At 45.4% G+C, this 18,833-nt stretch overlaps 1 protein-coding gene across 8 annotated transcripts in view; it reads left to right on the forward strand.

Moving 5' to 3' along the window:
- LOC117355233 (zinc finger protein 271-like) overlaps window positions 1-18,833 on the forward strand; it is a 906,970-nt gene that overhangs the window by 262,484 nt on the left and 625,653 nt on the right. The window contains exon 1 of one of the 8 annotated variants that reach the window (XM_033933513.1): window positions 4,232-4,353. The exons of the other annotated variants lie outside the window; for them this stretch is intronic. Within the exon in view, the coding sequence (XP_033789404.1) occupies window positions 4,333-4,353 (21 nt within the window). The 5' untranslated portion in view covers window positions 4,232-4,332. Of the gene's footprint in view, window positions 1-4,231; window positions 4,354-18,833 lie in introns of those variants that run through there. 8 annotated transcript variants of the gene reach the window in all.

Below are 18,833 nucleotides of genomic sequence, written 5' to 3' on the forward strand. Positions count from 1 at the left end.
AGAGATGCACCCTGGATCCCTCCCTCTATTTATTTCCCCACTCCCTTTGCAGCAAGGGAGGGAATGAATGAGAGATGAACAGAGAGAGAGGGAGACATGTTGCACATGGGGGTGGAGGAGAGAAGATATGCTGTGGAGTGGGGAGGGGAAAATTAGGGGAAAATGATCCATGATGGGGGGGGGGGGGGAGGATGCTGTACAATGGGAGAGAGGGGAGAGAAATGCTAGGAGGAACCAATGGACAACAACCTCTTGAAGTTGATGAATAATTTGCAGAAGACAAGAAAGGGGGAAAAAAAAGAAACTGGAATTAACTTGATAGAAAATTAAATCTCCAGAGAACAAAGGTTAAAAAATGGAATTTATTGACTGAAATATGTTAGCTTTGGGAAATGTATATATCAGATGTCTTTGTATTGTGTTCAAAAGAAAACAACATGGAACCGAATCCTGGACTTCCAAGAGTAAAAAATGGTTAAATTTATTAAAGTCTTGATCAAATTAAAAATGTCACAATATGCTAAAAGCCAAACACATCCCAGAAGGATAAAGTTACTGTATCATGTATTGGTGCATTCTGTAGGTCAGACCCTACACGGACTGTGTTTCGGCAGTGTTTGCCTTCTTCAGGAGTCCTTTGGAGTACAGTCATATGAAAACCACACAGAAAACAAGGAAAACAGGAAAAACAAAAATATATATATATATGAAACTTAAATATTGAACATGGGACTTAAGAGGGAGGGAAAGAGATGCTGATTTGGAGGAGGGAATAGAAAGGAAGAATTGTTGGAAATAAGTGTGTGAGATTATCATCAACAAAAAAGGAAACACATTTCTGGTTTTATTTCTCCAGTGTTGAAGAACTTGCTGACCTTTGATGTGGCTGGTGGGGATTCCCAAGCACCGCCAGCTGAGGACCTCCTCCAAAGATGGCCAGAGCTTCCCTCCACCAAGTGTGGCAGCATCTGTGATTCAGGGACGTTGCTTCTGCTGCCTGCCTGGCTTGGCAAAAGGGACCCCTGGCCTCCTTCGCAGGAAGTCCTTGGCTGGCCTAGCTTGAGGGTCCTCATCAGCTGGAATATTTATGTATTGTTAATAAGATTATATTGTGTGTATATGAAAAATAAATGGAAGAAATTGGATTACAATTAGTAATATTATTAAGGGGTGTAGTTTGGGCGGATCTGGAGTGGAGCATGGTTGGGGGTACTAGGTTGATTTTTTTTAGCTTTAGAGAGCACTTGGCTTAAAGAAGATGAGAAACACTGTTGTAGACAGACTCCTGCCCATGCTGACTCAAATCCCAAGATTGCCACTGTAGGTCATGGCAGCCAAACCAGAAGCTACATTAGCAAGAGAATCAGCAGACCTTTGAAGATTGTTCTCCGTGGCGGCTGAGGCTAAAGGTATAGAAACATAGAAATAGACGGCAGATAAGGGCCACGGCCCATCAAGTCTGCCCACTCCAATGACCCTCCCTATCTATCTTTGCGGATAGATCCCACATGTTTGTCCCATTTGGCCTTAAAATCTGGCACGCTTCTGGCCTCAATAACCTGAAGTGGAAGACTATTCCAGCGATCAACCATCCTTTCGGTGAAGAAGAACTTCCTAGTGTCATCATGCAGTTTCCTGCCCCTGATTTTCCACTGATGTCCCCTTGTTGCCGCGGGACCCTTGAAAAAGAAGATATCCTCTTCCACTTCGATGCGACCCGTGAGGTACTTGAATGTCTCGATCATATCTCCCCTCTCTCTACGTTCCTCGAGTGAGTAGAGCTGCAACTTCCCTAACCGCTCCTCGTACGGGAGCTCCTTGAGTCCCGAGACCATCCTGGTGGCCATTCTCTGGACCGATTCCAGTCTCAGTACATCCTTGCGGTAATGTGGCCTCCAAAATTGCACACAGTACTCCAGGTGCGGTCTCACCATGGATCTATACAGTGGCATAATGACTTCAGGTCTACGGCTGACGAAACTCCTGCGTATGCAACCTATGATTTGCCTTGCTTTGGATGAAGCTTGCTCAACTTGATTTGCAGACTTCATGTCTTCCCTGACAATCACCCCTAAGTCTCTTTCTGCTTCAGTTTTTGTCAAGATCTCGCCATTTAGGGTGTAAAGCTTGCATGGATTTCGGCTTCCCAGGTGCATGACTTTGCATTTTTTGGCATTGAAACTGAGTTGCCAGGACCTAGACCAGTGCTCCAGTAGAAGTAGGTCATGCATCATATCATCTGCCATTGAATTATTGTCTGTTGTGCTCTTGTTCACTACATTGCTTAGCTTGGCATCATCGGCGAATAATGTTATTCTTCCTCGGAGCCCTTCTGTCAAGTCTCTTATGTAGATGTTGAACAAGATCGGGCCCAGGACGGAGCCCTGTGGCACTCCACTTATCACCTCTGACATTTCGGAGGGGGTGCCATTCACCACTACCCTCTGAAGCCTACCTCCAATCCAGTTCCCAACCCAATTTGTCAATGTGTCACCCAAACCTAAAGAACTCATCTTGCTTAGCAACCTGCGGTGTGGTACGCTATCAAATGCTTTGCTGAAATCCAGGTAGACGATGTCCAGGGACTCACCAGCATCCAGCTTCCTCGTCACCCAGTCAAAGAAGCTGATCAGGTTGGATTGGCAGGATCTCCCCTTAGTATAACAGGCATGGGCCAAGATGGGGTTGAGGAGGAATGTTTAGATGCCAACTTGCATGGGGGGAGGATTCTGCTGCTTGGGGGAGCTACTGGACTCGTGGGGGAAAGTCTGCTGCTATGGACTGGTCTGGGAGCTTAGTGGAAGACAGATGGACCTGGTCTGGGGGGCTGAGTAGAAGGGAGATAGGGGCTGGAGCTAGGAGTAATGGAAAGAGGTGCTAGACCCATGTGGACTGGATCTGCAGGGTGCTAGACCCAAGTTGGGGGGCAGCTGAAGCTGGAGGATTGGAAGAGAGATGTTGGACCTGCAGGGAGGAGGAGAAGGGAAAGAGAAGATACTGAACTAAGGAGGAGAAGGAAGTGAAATACTGAACACAGCAAAGGGATGGAGAAAAGAGAACGAAAGACATATTGGTGTATGGGAGTAAGAGAGGGGAGAAGCTGGACATAGGGAGATATATGAAAAAAGGGGGGTGGTGGGCATGGATGAGAGTATAAGGACGGGCACAAACGGGAACACTGCATGAGAGTGGTAAATGGACACAGAGGGGCAATGCCATACATGGGAGGGTTTATGGACACAGAGGGAAGACATGAAGGAGAATAGGAACACTGATGGGCAATGCTGGGCTTAGGGGGAGGGGCATAGGGACACAGAAGAGTAATGCTGGATACAAGGGGAGGGGATGGGGACATCCAGTGTTGATGACGATGACAGGGAGATGGACACAGAGGGAAGTCTAGGAGACACAGAGATGGAAGATGGATGGTGAACTTGGAGAAAGAAGAAATATCAAATGGGCAGGAGAACCTGGCGAGTGTGTTAAGAAAAGACAGAAGGGAACAGAAACCAGAACCTGAGATCAACATGATTTGAAAAATAAAATGACCAGATACAAAAGGTAGAGAAAAGCCCTTTTGTGATTAGAATATATCAGAGCTGGTGTTAGCCCAGGCTGTGCTTCTTTAGCTTCCAGCTGGCTTAGGGCTCTCTCTGAGCAGGGGTTAGTTGCCTTAGCCCAACACTGGTGACTGAGGTATCCTGTTAGCATCATCTGTAGTAATTTGGCTTGTTCAGGGGCTATTTTGTTGCTGGTTGAGCTGCTGCCTCTGCATCCTGAGGTTGTGAGATCTAATCCCACAATTCCAAAGTGACACAAAGGCAGTTGACAACTTCCCTTCTCCTTGTTCTGTATGATTTGTCATCTATTTATCCAGAATATTGTTTCTTGATGTACTTTACTAAAATAAGTTCAGAACTAGTCAGGCTTGTGCACTCGAATGAGACGGTTTTCGGAGGACTCTCCTACCTCAGCTGAAGCTCGGCGGGAAATGTTGAGTTTTTGCCTGACAGACTTGGGAGAAGGGACCAAAGGGCGGGAAGGCTGGTGACGTCACAAGGGAGAGGGCGGAGCTACGCGCCGAAGGCTGAGAAACTCTGCCCCTGGGGCGGGAACAGGAGCGCGAGGCTCAGAATTTCTCGGGGGGCGGGAAGAGGAGGAGGCGGAGACTCTGCTGCCGCAGGGTGTTTTCTAGATCTAGGAAATAGTAGAGCTCCGCCCCTCCCTGTGACGTCATCTGTATGGGTCCACAAGAAAACTGAGTCGTCCATCTGCTGAGAGACTCATGTTTCTTTCAGCTTCTGCTCTTCTCTCTCCTCCCAGCCCAGGGAAATGGCTGCAGGAGCTGCTCAGGTAGGAGCTCCCCCTCCCCCACTTTTCCTAGCAGGGGGAGGGGCCTAGGAATGACACAACCACACTCCAAGGGCTTCACATGTAGACAGGGATTTAGTTTGTTCCTGGGGCAATGGAGGATTAAGTGACTTGCAGCCCTGGGATTCAGTCCAACCTCTGGGTGCAGAGGGAGCAGCTCTGCCACCTGCGTGGTCCATCCCCGTGTTTCTCAACTCGATCCTGGAGTACCCCCTTGCCAGGATATCCACAATGAATATGCATGAAAGAAATGTGCATATAATGGAGGCAATGTATGCAAATCAAGTTTATGCATGTTCATTGGGGATTTCATAGAAACATAGAGTATGACGGCAGATAAGGGCCGGCGGCCCAACAAGTCTGCCCACTCAAGAATCCCCTCTCCCACGAGAATCCATCTTTTAAGCATAACTCTGTAGCAACCCCATATGTTTGTCCCATCGTCTCTTGAAGTTGAGCATGTTGCTGGCCTTGACCACTTGGCATGGAAGACCATTCCATCGATCAATCACCCTTTCGGAGAAGAAGTATTTCCTGGTGTCACCATGAAATCTCCCCCCTTTAAGTTTTAGCGGATGCCTTCTTGGCGCCGTGGGACCCTTGAGAAAAAAAGATTTCTTCCTCCACTTCAATGCGGCCCGTGATGTATTTGAATGTTTCTATCATGTCCCTCCTTTCTCTGCAAAGGGGGTACTCCAGGATCGAGTTAAGAAACCCTGCTCCATCCAGCCTGCCCAGCAGTCACACTAATTCTTAAGGCAGTGTTGAACCTCCAGTATGTTACTACATCTTACTTGATAAGTTTCACTATATTCTGTAAGACGTATAGGTCACTTGGTGACACATCCACGTTCCATGCACAATAAACAACTTACGTGTACCATTTATACAATAATGGCTGATGGTGATGCAGAAGGCGCTGAGGGTGTTCCTGGTTTGTGTTTCAGATGCAGGTGAAGTTTGAGGACGTGGCTGTCTCTTTCTCCCAGGAGGAGTGGGAATATTTAGATGAAGGGCAGAAGGAGCTTTACAGGGAGGTGATGAAGGAGAATTATGAGACTCTGATCTCCTTAGGTAAGGAGACATTTTTCTGCACTTCCTTTGTTCCAGAAACTTCCAAGTGTTATCAGGATCTCTCTATATTAACCTCTATCTTAATCTGACAGTGTGAGGGCCCATAAGTCCATCTTGTGTGTCCTACAAGTTTTTTCCCTTTGAAATCAGAGACAGATTATTCTCCGTTTCTTGAAGAAGAGCTAAAATCCAGAGTCAGAGTACCCAAAGGGTCACAATCTGGCTGCAGAAGATTACATTGCACCTGGAAGCGGTCTTTGAGTCTAGCGAAAGGTAAGGTGTTGTGGTCATCGATCTCTGCTTAGCTTATAGCATTGTCTGACACTCTGAACTGCTCCAAAAGCTGCAGAATTGTCTCCAAGATCACCATGTGATAAGAGTAATACAAGAAATCCTCACCAACTTCTATTTATGGATCGGTAGCATGGAATGTTGCTACTCTTTGGGTTTTGGCTAAGGACTAGCGACCTGGATTGACCACCGTGAGAATGGGCTACTTGTCTTGATGGCCCATTGGTCTGACCCAGTAAGGCTATTCTTATGTTCTTAACATCAGGTCAAGCCCTTAAAAAATTGTCTGCCCAACCCTTCCCAGGATCAGTCTTGGTTTCTCCTCTTTTCAACCTTTATCTTGCTCCTCTTCCACACATTTTGGAATGAAACTTCTGTATGCTGAGAATTTGGTTCCTGTATAATAGCAGCTCTTTGGAGGATTTAAAACATCCTCTAGAGAGAAACATTGAGATAATTATCTGGTCATTTGTGGTAGGACCAAAATATAATATGGACCTAGAGAGTGGCATGATTAATGGCAGCTTGGCAGGCTCTAAACAGCCGATCCAAAGGGAAAAGGGAGGTCCAACCTTATCTGCAGTGAAAAACCAACCAGGAACAAACAGACCGAAACTGCAGATGTGTACAACGATGTAGGCAAAATTTATTGTGACAACCAAAGTACATTTAAAAACCTTTTTACCAAACAGGGGACCCAACACTGGCCGTGTTTCGGACAACCTTCATCAGGGGTCCATGGTAGAAAAGGAAAGAAAAATATGTCACAAAAAAGTTCCAGTAGAAAAATTACAGTAGAAAAAAGCAGAACGTATGTATCGCCGAGGGTCACTGAGTATTATAAAATCTCACTAGCAATACATATGTTCTGCTTTTTTCTACTGTAATTTTTCTACTGGAACTTTTTTGTGACATATTTTTCTTTCCTTTTCTACCATGGACCCCTGATGAAGGTTGTCCGAAACACGGCCCGTGTTGGGTCTCCTGTTTGGTAAAAAGGTTTTTAAATGTACTTTGGTTGTCACAATAAATTTTGCCTACATCGTTGTACACATCTGCAGTTTCGGTTTGTTTGTTCCAGGCTCTAAACAGCCAAAATGATGAACTCATCCAGTTTTGAATATCAGACACCTACAGGAAGAAACTTTGGGGTGATAGTGTCTGAAAATCTAAAGGTGAAGAAACAGTGTTAGAAGGCAGTGGCTGTTGCTATAAGGATGCTAGGCTGTATAGAGAGAGGCATGACCAGTAGAAGAAAAAAGGAGTTAATGCCCCTGTACAGTCGATGGTGAAGCCCCACTTGGAGTACCGTATCTGGCCAAGGATATAAAAAGACTTGAAGTGGTCCAGAGGAAGACAACGAAAATGGTAGGAGGATTGTGCCAGAGGACGTATGAGGAGAGACTGGAAGCCCTGAATATGTATAGCCTAGAGCAGGGGTAGGCAATTCCGGTACTTGAGAGCCACAGACAGGTCAGGTTTTCAGGATATTCACAATAAATATGCATGAGAGAGATTTGCATCTCAATGAGGCAGTGCATGCAAATCCATCTCATACATATTCATTGTGGATATCCTGAAAACCTGATCTGCCTACGGCTCTTGAGGACCAGTATTACCTACCCCTGGCCTAGAGGAAAGGTGGGACAGGGGAGATATGATTCAGGCGTTCAAATACTTGAAAGATATTAACGTATAACAAAATCTTTTCCAGAGAAAGGAAAATGGTAAAACCAGAGGTCATAATTTGAGGTTGAGGGGTGGTAGATTCAGGAGTAATGTTAGCAAGTTCTACTTTCTTTACGGAGAGGGTGGTTGATGCGTGGAATGCGCTCCCGAGGGAGGTGGTGGAGAAAAAAAAGGTGACAAGAGTTCAAACAAGCGTGGGATGAACACAGAAGATCTCTAATCAGAAAATAATGGGTATACATTGGAGAAACTAAGGTCAGTACTGGGCAGGCTTGTACGGCCTGTGTCCCGTATATGGACATTCAGTTGAGGACGGGCGGGGGAAGGTTTCGATGGCTGAGATGGTTAAGATGGGCTGGAGTGAGCTTTGAAAGAGACTCCAGTAGATGGAACCTAAGCACACTACCGGGCAGGGCTCTGGGTTTCTGGCCCGGAAATATCTAAGAAAAAGGACCATTTAATTAATTTATGGAGCATGTATGGTTGGGCAGACTGGAAGGACCACTCGGGTCTTTATCTGCCCTCATTTACTATGTAGATTACTCTTGTTTATAGAAACACAGAAACATGATGGCAGATAAAGGCCAAATGGCCCATCCAGTCTGCCCATTCACAGCATCCATTATCTTCTCCTCTTCCTCAGAGTTCCCATGTGCCTGCCCCGTGCGCTTTTTTTTTTGTCTGTGTGATTTATTGTGTCTGTTCTCTTGTGAACCACCAAGAACTTTGGAGAGTACGGTATAGAAATAAATATCTGACCCTTCCCCTGGTATTGGCTGGTGTTGAACCAGGTCATTCCTCTTTCCTTCTGTGACGAATAGTGGATTTGGCCTAAGATTCCAATTATGACTTTTTTTTTTTTTAATTAAATTAAATTTACAACAGAAATACAAAAGGAATCTTAACCAATAAGACATAAACAACAGTAATAAGAGCAAGCGGCTGCATTCTTAGTTGTTACAAAGCTCAAATTATGATAGAAATGAATATCAAAGTAAATTCTATAGAATATGAAGTAAGTTCACAAATGTTATAAAAGGAGGTAGCATTGTCTGAAGAAAGTTCCGGGAAAGTTTAATCTGGAAATCACAACATTGCAGGAGATTTAACGAGGGCAACTTCTGGTTTCACTGTAGGCAAACAGCTAACTTGAAGGAAAATAAATTTCCACCACTATTTATTATATTATTTAAAATTTCTAAACCGCCTATAACTAAGCGGTTAACAATTAAAGCATTCACAGTAGTTCAAAGGATAGTACGTTTGCAAAATGCATTGAATTACATTACAATCGCATAGTAATTCAATCCACTTAAAATAATGTCAAAAGCTCGATGAGTTTACAAGTTGTAAATATGCCTACAAATACAATTTCATAGAAAAGCCTCCACAACGGTTGTGTCTTCACCAACTCTGGTATTGGCATAAAGCAAAATAGATTCCTGTCTAACCCCAGAGCCAAGAATAAATATAAGTGAATCACAGCTCTTATGGAGGTGAGTAGGCAGGAGCTGGTCGTGTCTCAGTTAGGTTAGAGGGGTATAGATAAAGGATTACTGCACAGGTCCTGGACCTGTTATGCCGCCGCGTGAGCAGACTGCTGGGCACGATGGACCTCAGGTCTGACCCAGTGGAGGCACTGCTTATGTTCTTATACATTTTTTTAAACATTTGTAGAGCAGGTTTTTAACTGGCATCTAAAAATCACATACAAAGGGGCCATTTTGAGCTCTAACAATATGTCGAGCTGTATCTGCTGTACACTGCCTTGGGTGAATCTCTTCATAGTAACATAGTAGATGAGGGCAGATAAAGACCCGAATGATTCACCCAGTCTTCCCAATCTGATTCAATTTAAATTTTTTGTTTTTTCTTCTCAGCTGTTTCTAGGCAAGAATCCAATGCTCTACCCGGTACTGGATTCCAACTGCTGAAGTCTCCATCAAAACTCCAGCCCATCCACACCCTCACAGCCATTGAAGCCCTCCCCAACCCATCCTCTACCAAACGGCCATATACAGAAACAGACCATGCAAGTCTGCCCAGTACTAGCCTTAGTTTTTCAATATTTACTATTATTTTCTGATTCTAGATCCTCTGTGTTCATCCCATGCTTCTTTGAACTCCGTCATCGTTTTCCTCTTCACCACCTCTCTCGGAAGCGCATTCCAGGTATCCACCACCCTCTCTGTAAAGTAGAATTTCCTAACATAAAGGCGGTTAATACATCCCAATAAATAAAATTCATCGTAGTTTATCCCTTGAACTCCTGCTGCATATTTTTATTTAAATAAAAGGGAAGTATAACTGAGTTTTCATCTTTGTTCCTGGAAACAGGCTCTGTAAGGATAAGTCCTGATCTGTTCTCGTGGATTAAACAAGATGGAGAGACAAATATTCAGGATCCCCAGGAGTCGGGAGAGAGAGAAGTTAGACATTCAGACACGGGTGAGCAACAAATACTCTACAGAATGATATGGGGTTTACAAGTTGGTTCATGGTCTTGTCTTGAGTTGACTTGATTACTGAAGCTCCTTCTTTCTTGAGCTATCCAAATATACTATTAACCGCCTCCAAAACATTCAAAATACAGCTATTAAGACTTTGGTAAGGGCTGGGAGACTTCACCATGTTTCTCCACTCCTGAAAGAAGCCCTTTGGTTACCATATTTTTATCGAGCCAAATTTAAGATGTTGGTTCTGACACACACAGCCTTTTACTGAGGTTTCTTCAAGTACTTGGATAACTTATTGTTCCCTTACCGTCCCACTTTAAGATCTTAGAACCAGAACCATCTCATCCTGTGTCTATTTTGAGCAAAATTGGATCCTACTATAAAATCAGCTTTCCTTTATAGGTCTCCAGCCATGTGGAATTCTCTGCCCCAGCATTTACGGTTAGAATGCCATCGAGATTGAACTCACCTTTAATCTTTAGCATTTTGGGGGCTCTAACATTATAGTAAAGTTTTATTCATTGCTATGGGATCAACCCTACTGGTTCCTGTATCATTGTGTTATTGATTATATTGTGGTAAATTATTATTCTTGTACAATAATCTTTGGAATCTACACCATAGAGTCATTTACCGTTTCCAGCCTGGAAACTGTACGGAACTTGAAACCAATTTCTAGCCCCTCCCTCTGTAGGCATCTGCTGTTACTTACCCCTGGACATTCAGTTTCATTTCCTACAAGCCTAGGCTGTAGGGGCTTCTCTTTTCTGCTCGTGTTTTATTTTCTAAAAGTCTTGGCGCGGGTCTTGCCCTGGTGCTGCCAATTCACCATGAGGGGTGATCCTTTGGCGGGAGATCGCAGATTTTAAGTAAAAGTCTGCTTCTGGGAGGTGCCCTGTTAGTAGAACTGCAGTAAGCCCCCTGGACAGCCTGTAGGATAGATCGGGGCTCTGGGATCGGGAGCTAACTTACCCCCTGGGATCGTCCACTATGGGTTCTGAGTGCAGGCTGTGCAGTTCTGTGGAGGCGCGACTGGGATTGGGACCGGACTGCGTACCTGTCCTGCTAGAGGTCCATATAGTCACTGACTGGGATGACCAGGTGGTTGAGGCAGTCAGAAGTTCAAGTTCAAGTTTATTAGTATTTGATGAATCGCTTATTAGAATTACTAAGCGATGAACAAAATTGAAAATAGGGTATATTACAAAAGGACTAACATATTAACAAAATGATTTCATATAATACATACATGAGTAGGGAGGGAAAGAGGAATAGTTACAATTATTGTCTTAGTAGAAAGAACAAGAAGGAAAAAACAAAAGGGAAAGGGGGTAGTTAAAACTTTGGCACTTTTTGAGATTTTTATTGAAGATTTAAGTATTAAAAGCATCATTAAAAAGATAAGATTTTAAAGATTTTTTGAACAATGTAAGATCTTTCTCATTTCTAATGTATTGTGGCAAAGAGTACCACCATTGAAGGCCCATCACAGAAAACATGTCCAATCGTCTCGTGCCTCTTATTTTCAAAGATGGAACTGAAAGGAAATTTTGGCTTGATGACCGAAGTGGGCGTAGAGTATTATGTGGTATTAACAATCTTGATATAAATTGGGGTTCATTGAATGCTAAAGTTTTAAATATAAGCAACATTATTTTAAAAAAGATGCGATGATCCAGTTTTCCCCAGCTTCCTGAGATATTAGATCTCCAGCTTGCCTGCCGTTTCTGTTGAATGCCAGAGATAGTAGAACGGATCACTTTTAGCTATATCCAACCCAGGAGGCTTGATGTAGATCAAGGGTGTCCAACCTGTGGCCCCATGAAGTATTTTGTGCAGCCCCGGTCGAGGGTGATGCAGTGTTTTCTTCTGCGGCCCCCGGGTGTTTACCGTCTTGCCGGCTCCCTCCTCTGTCTTGTGGCAGCGTTTGCTGCGGCCCCAGGGAAGACAAAAGGTTGGACACTCCTGACATAGATGATTATTTGGCAATTACCATTCAGGATGAGGACTTGAAATAACATACACGTTATAAGAGGTTCCAAGTTCTGAGGCTTTTTGCTCTGTTATGATAGTTGATACAGTTTTTAGAAGAGTTTTTTTGAGTATTGGGCTGCTGTTTTAACAGTTTGAGCAGGAAGTTATATATTTGTGTATATACTTGCAGGTTATTAACATTGATTTGTTTTGAAAAATTAAAATATACCTTTATTATCCACAAGGACCCCCTTTTTTGATACAGAGTTTCTGTTGAATGCAGCACAGACACAATGAGTCACTATATACATGCTTTTATATTGACGATTTTGGGGGGGTCTTCATAAGTGGGTTTTGGGTGTTTTCCCTGCATGCCCTATCCCCCCCCACCTCTGAAAAAGCAAAATCATAATTTTCCCAGATTCCCTGTGTTTTTCCTGGGCCATTTTAGGGCAAAATCAGCACCCGCGGTGGCCATCTTGGATTTTCTTCAAAATTTTTAAAAGTACAGTCAAATGCCATGTTTTGCAAGACGAGCAAAACATTCCCGCAAATCGTGCCTTGCAAACCGAGTGTTGACTTGATTTGCGAGTGCCCCCTCCCCCCCGCGACCCGGCATCCCCCCTTGTGATCTGGCATCCCCTCCCCCCACGATCCGGCATCCCCTGCCAAGTGCCCAAACACCATCCCTTACCCCGCTTTGGCACCGGCACCGGCACCAACACACAGGACATGCCGGTGCCGGTGCCTGAAGATCCTCCCTCTTGGCTGGGCTCGGCCTTGAGCATCTGCGCATGTTCAAGGCCTTCTGGTCTCGCTCTCTCCGAGATTCTCTGAGATCTCTGAGAATCTTGGAGAGAGCGAGACCAGAAGGCCTTGGAGCATGCGCAGATGCTCAAGGCCCAGCCAAGAGGGAGGATCTTCAGGCACCGGCATGTCCTGTTCTGGTGCCAAAGCGGGATAAGGGATGGTGTTTGGGTGGGTGTGGGATGCCGGATCGTGGGGGGCAATGCCAGTTTGGGGGACAATGCTGGTTCTCAGGGGGGGTGTGGAGCAGTGCCGGTGGCCTCGAGAGTGGGGGTAAGGAAGCAGCACCGGTGGCTTCGGGAGGGGGGGAACGAATCAAGCGAGTTTCCATTCATTTCTATGGGGAAACTCGCTTTGATATACAAGTAAATTGGTTTATGAGCATGCTTCTGGAATGAATTATGCTCGTAAACCAAGGTTCCACTGTATATTTTTTGACCTTAGAAACTTCGTTTTCACTCCAAACTTCACAGATGGCCTCCTCAGGACAGGATGGCATGGATTCTTGCCATAATTGCAGCGGATGGCTGCCGGATTGACAGCCGTGCATCATGTGCGCTGTGGCCTGCGAGGGAGGGAAGCTTGAGCAAATTCCATGCTTCCTTCCTCCGGAGAGGCCCCACTTTCCTCCCGGCAACGCAAATGAAGCGGGTGTGTCCAATATGGGTGCAGAGAGCCTTCCCGCAAAACGCAAGCACAGTTCCGGGGATAAATTTTATAAATCTACTGAGCACTCTAAATCTGAGGCATGCAGAGCGGCTCTGGCCACCAGCGAATATTTCCCATCTGAATTTGTAAATATGAGGGATCAGGCCTTTCTGGTTTAAAAGGCTATACCTGCTTCTTCCACTTGGCATCCAGTATAGATGGGTGTCCCCCCTCTGGATTCCAGCATGTCGCTGTGTTCGAGTTCAGGGACACCGGAGAGCAGACGGGTGGTTCCCGCCATTGCTTCTGCCTCGGTCTCTGTCCCTTTGCTGTTGCAGGTTATTTCAGAAGCATCCTCTGCTGTGGCTAATTTAGCGGATCTCGGAGATCCCCTTGCAAGCGGGACCCAAGAGCTTGGGGAGGACCCGGCTGTGCTAGGCTAGTTAAGATTAGACACTTACCTGACCTTATTTCAGAGACTCTCGGAACCCTGAACCTGAATTCAGAGCGGCAGGAGCAGGCTTAATGTTCCATCATGGGTGATCAGCGTCCGCTTTCTGCTTCCTTTCCGGACAATCTGGCTTTGGCTAGGATTCTCTCAGAAGTCTGGGAGTCCCTGGTGTGTCCCCTTAAATGTGCTAGGGCCATGGCGTGCCTGTATCCCATGGGCCCAGAATTCACTAAAAGTCTGGTGCCGCCGCAGGTAGATTTGGCCGTGACACTAGTCACTATGCGCATTTCCTTACCCTCGGATGGAGGGGTGGTCCTGAAGGATGTTCAGGACAGGCGAGTGGATTTTATCCTTGAGCGCCTTTTTGCTTCCGAGGCGGTTGGAGTGAGAGCTACAGCGGCCACCTCCTTTGTTGCCCGGGCATGTCACACCAAGCTGCGCCAAGATCCCGAAGAGGTTGTCCTTCGAGACTTGGACTTCCTGGTTTCTGGGATAAATTATCTGGCGAATGCCCTCTATGACATGATGAAGGTTTTTGCTAAGCTTAGAGCTTATTCAGTGTCCACATGACGCTTGCTGTGGATTCGCCAGTGATCGGGTGATTCTTCCAAGGCTACACTGAGCAAGCTGCCTTTCAAAAATTTGCTCTTGTTTGACCAAGGGCTGGATGATCTCATGGCCAGTGTTTAGGACCGTAAGCCTAAGGTGCTCCCTGGTTCTAAACCTCGCCCGGCACGGGGTTCGGAACGCTCAAATTTTCATCCCTATCGGCTTCCTCATCAGTATGCCGGACCCCCGGCGACAGGATAACAGTTTGGTGCTTCCTCCAGACCTCGCTTCAGAGGCTCATCCTATCAACAGTCCTCCAACAAATGTTCTCCTGCCCCCTCTAAGAAGCAGTTCTGACACCAGGCCTTTGGTGCCTCTCCCTGTTCTGCGTTCTCAGGACGTGAGGCATCTCCTTCTGACATACCTGGAGGCCACGAATGACTTTCGTCTCTTGGACCATTTTTTGTGCTGGCGGGGCAGGCCTGCTTCTAAGCCTAACATCTCTAGATGGATCCAAGCGGCCATTTCAGCTTCCTATGTGTCGGCAGGGAAAAAGCCTCCCCTTGGGGTGTGGGCTTATTCTGCCAGAGGAATGGCTTCCTCTTGGGCTGAATCGAAAGCTGTTTCTCCTGAGGAGATTTGTAGGCCGGCCACTTAGGTGCCTCTGCATACTTTCATGAAGTTCTACCGGCTTGATGTGGCACCTAAGCAAGATACAGCTTTCGGGGCTTCAGTCCTGGCAGCGAGCTCATCAGGCCCTCCCTGATGTGCTGGTACTGCTTTGATACATCCCTATGGTGTAGATTTCAGAGGTTATTGTACAAGAATGAAAGATTAGGTTACTTACCTCTGTTAATCTTCTTTCTTGTAAATAGCCTCTGGAATCTACACACCCGCCCCAAATTGGCAGTCCAATTTGCAGGTCGCTTGCCCAATAACTGGTAAGCTGGATAACTGTCCTTGACCAGCCTCACTAAGAATTCCATTCTTGTTCCCTTATGAAAGGTTTGGGGGTTCCCGGGTGGTTGTCCCCTTCTAGACCACAGACTGTGTCTCCTTTAACTAAATTTATGCTGTTTTCAACTTGTTTAATATTCAAGTTTGTTGTTATGCAATGTTTGGCCTTCAAGCCCTATTTGTTTGCAATTGTTGTTCATGAGCAGATTTGATATGAGTGGCGGGGAGTAGTCTGCCCAATTCAGGAAAAAAAATTTCGATTCGATTTTCCTGCCCAATTGGGTGGTTTTTTTTCAAACATATTGGTGGGTTTATTTTATAGGCTCTTCACCCCTTTTATAGCCTCTTCACCCCTTTTGCCCTCTCCTACCCCCACTGAAGCTATAGTGTAAACAAAATAAACAAACAAAAAAAAGACTTTTCCTCTCTCTGTTAAATCCTAGCTCACGTTTACAGTCTAACACCAGCTTTGGCAGGATACTCATTTCAAATCTGACATTGTAATCACAAAACAGAAAATAAAATTATTTTTTCTACCTTTTGTTGTCTGGTCATTATTCAAACCATGTTGGTTCCAGGCTCTGATTGTCTTCTGATTAGGGTCTCCTTCTTTCTTCTTTCTCCGTGCTAACCATCCATCTTCTATCTCTGTTCATCCCTTCCATTTCCTTTCCCTCCCCCGGAAGTCTAGCATCTTTCCTTTTTTTTGTCTCCATCCCCCAGGTCCACCTTTTCTCAACTACCCTTTTCATCCAGCATCTCTCCTTCCTTCCCCACCACCCCAGGGTCCACTATCTCTCCCTTTCTCCTCCCAACTACTCTCCAATCCAGTATCTTTATCCCCCCCTCCCCACCATCCTTTCTGTCCAACTTTTCTTCCTTTCTGTTCCTTCCCTCCCTAAATCCCATTGTCCACCATCTCTCTCCCTCTCCTTGTTTTTAGGCCCATTATTTCTTTCCCCCCGTCCAACATATGTATGTCTCTTTGAACCCCTCCTATCCTCCCTCCCTCCATGTACTTCTACACCAGGACCCCCACCCCTGAAAGCCTTCACCCCCCCGAAGGCCTGCACCCCACCACTGAAGGCCTGCACCTTCCCCCCTGAAGGCCTGCACTCCTGAAAGCTTGCACCCCCCTGAAGGCCTGCACCTTCCCCCCTGAAGGCCTGCACCACCACCCCCGAAGGCCTGCACCCCCCCCCCCCCCCGGAAGGCCTGCGTGTTCCCTGCCTGGCCTCCCAGTCTTTCATTTACTTAATTCCAGCAGTGGAGCAGCCTGTAGAGAAGATCGCTGGTGCTAGCAATCCTTGCAGGCTGCCATCGGCCTACGGAGCTGTCTTCCCTCTGCTGCAGTCCCGCCCCTCCTCTGATGTCGGAGGTAATATCACGGCAGAGGAAACAACAGCTCAGGAGGCCGATGGCAGCCTGCAAGGATCGCTGAAGCACCGGCAATCCTCTCTGCAGACTGTTCCGCTGCTGGAATTAGGTAAATGGATGTGCGGGAGGCCAAGGGAGGAAGCCGGACACCACAGCACTTCCTGACTGACCAGCAAGAGGCAGCGCTGCTGCTTGTGCTTTAGTGGGCGAGGAGGGAGAGTCAGTCACCGAATCGGGAGGCCGATTTTTTTTTTTTAATGCTTTAGATCTCTGGCTTGTGTACTGACTGAATGTCCAGGGGTAAGTAACAGCAGATACCTACAGAGGGAGGGGCTAGAAATTGGTTTCAAATTCCCTACAGTTTCCAGAGGCTATTTACAAGAAAGAAGGTTAGCAGAGGGAAGTAACCTAATCTTTCATTGTAAACTATGCCCTTTGGTCCCTAATAGAAGGGAAATATATCAAGTATAATTAATAAATATTAAAAAATGATTAAGAAACCCCAGACTGGCAATAACATGCTTAGGTTTAAAACTTTTCTTGCTCTTTTTTTAAGAGCATCTTCTTTCTGGAGTAACTATTGAACTTGCTTTTAAAACTAAAAATTTATGTAGTTTTGGATCCGAGACAGCTCTAGAATTTTCCATGAGAGAGGGAACAGGCAATCAGAGGTGGTTGTAGGTGGGAACAAGACATTAGCTGTAGTTGTGGGTGGGGGAGTTCCTGTTTCGATATGTCTTCATGGGCTGTATTTGTTGCTATTAACCCAGAGGAATACTAGGCCCACTACGAAGCGCTCGAGGAAACAAAAGAAGAGGGTGAATTCTGGGAACAGTGGTCAAAAACAAGCACATCCATCTTAGACAAAATAGCTCCTAAACGAAACAGAACAAACCGCTCAAATAAATATAACAACTGGTTCGACTCCGAATTACTAAAAATGAAACAATCAATACGACGACTAGAAAGGATCTGGAACAAATCAGACGATATATCTGACAGGAACAATTGGAGATCAAACATAAAGGAATACAAACAACTGATAAAAGAAAAAAGGAAAACATTCTACTCATCCATAATACACATATCAAATACAAGTCCAAAAGGAACTAACACTCCTGAATTGTTCAATCTAGTAAAAAATTTATTTGACACCACACGCCACAGTCAATCCCCGCACGACAAAAAACCTCCAACAGCAGACGATCTAGCACAACACTTCGACTCAAAAATTGTGAACCTAAGGAACAACTGCCCAACAAACAACACAGATGAACAGCAAATAGCCAACATACACGAAAATGAAACACCAACTGACATGTTTTGGAACTCCTTTCAGGACCTAGAATGGAATAACTTCATAAAACTCTATAACAAATACACTAAATCAAACTGCATCTTAGACCCCTGTCCTCCCAACATAATGAAAGCAGCCCCTTTAGACTTTAAAATAACACTATGGACTCACTTGTCTAATAATCTCAAAAACGGAAAATTCCTATCAAAAAATGGTCACATCATAATCACCCCAATTCCAAAAAACCGTAAACTACCCCTAACATCAGTAACTAACTTTAGACCAGTAGCATCCATCCCATTTTTCGTAAAAATAATGGAAGGTTTGGTACAAACCCAATTGATTAACTACCTGGATCAGTTCTCGTTGCTACATGAAACCCAGTCAAGCTTCAGACCGCTGTTTAGTACGGAGACGGTGATTGCAGCGATCCTAGATTACATACGCAACTTATTCAGCAAGGGCCACAAAGCTTTAGTCATGCAATTCGATATGAGCTCGGCCTTCGACTTGGTGGATCACAAAAAATTACTACAATGCTTAGACGCTATCGGCATCGGAGGCGAGGTGCTGGACTGGTTTCGAGGATTCCTTACGACCCGCACCTATCAAGTACGCTTCAATTGTAACCTCTCCAAAATATGGAGAAACCCATCAGGCGTACCACAGGGGTCCCCACTATCCCCACTCCTCTTCAACGTCTACATAGCTTCACTGGGTACGCAGCTGACACAGCGAGGCGTAAAAGTATTTAGTTATGCTGACAACTTCACAATCATTATCCCGTTTACTACCTCGCCCTCCGAAGTCACCCCCACAGCAACTGAAGCGCTAAACATGATGGAACAATGGACCACAGATTTCAAACTAAAGCTCAATGCAGAGAAAACTA

Source organism: Geotrypetes seraphini, chromosome 2 (genome assembly GCF_902459505.1).
Source record: "Geotrypetes seraphini chromosome 2, aGeoSer1.1, whole genome shotgun sequence".
NCBI lineage: Eukaryota > Metazoa > Chordata > Amphibia > Gymnophiona > Dermophiidae > Geotrypetes > Geotrypetes seraphini.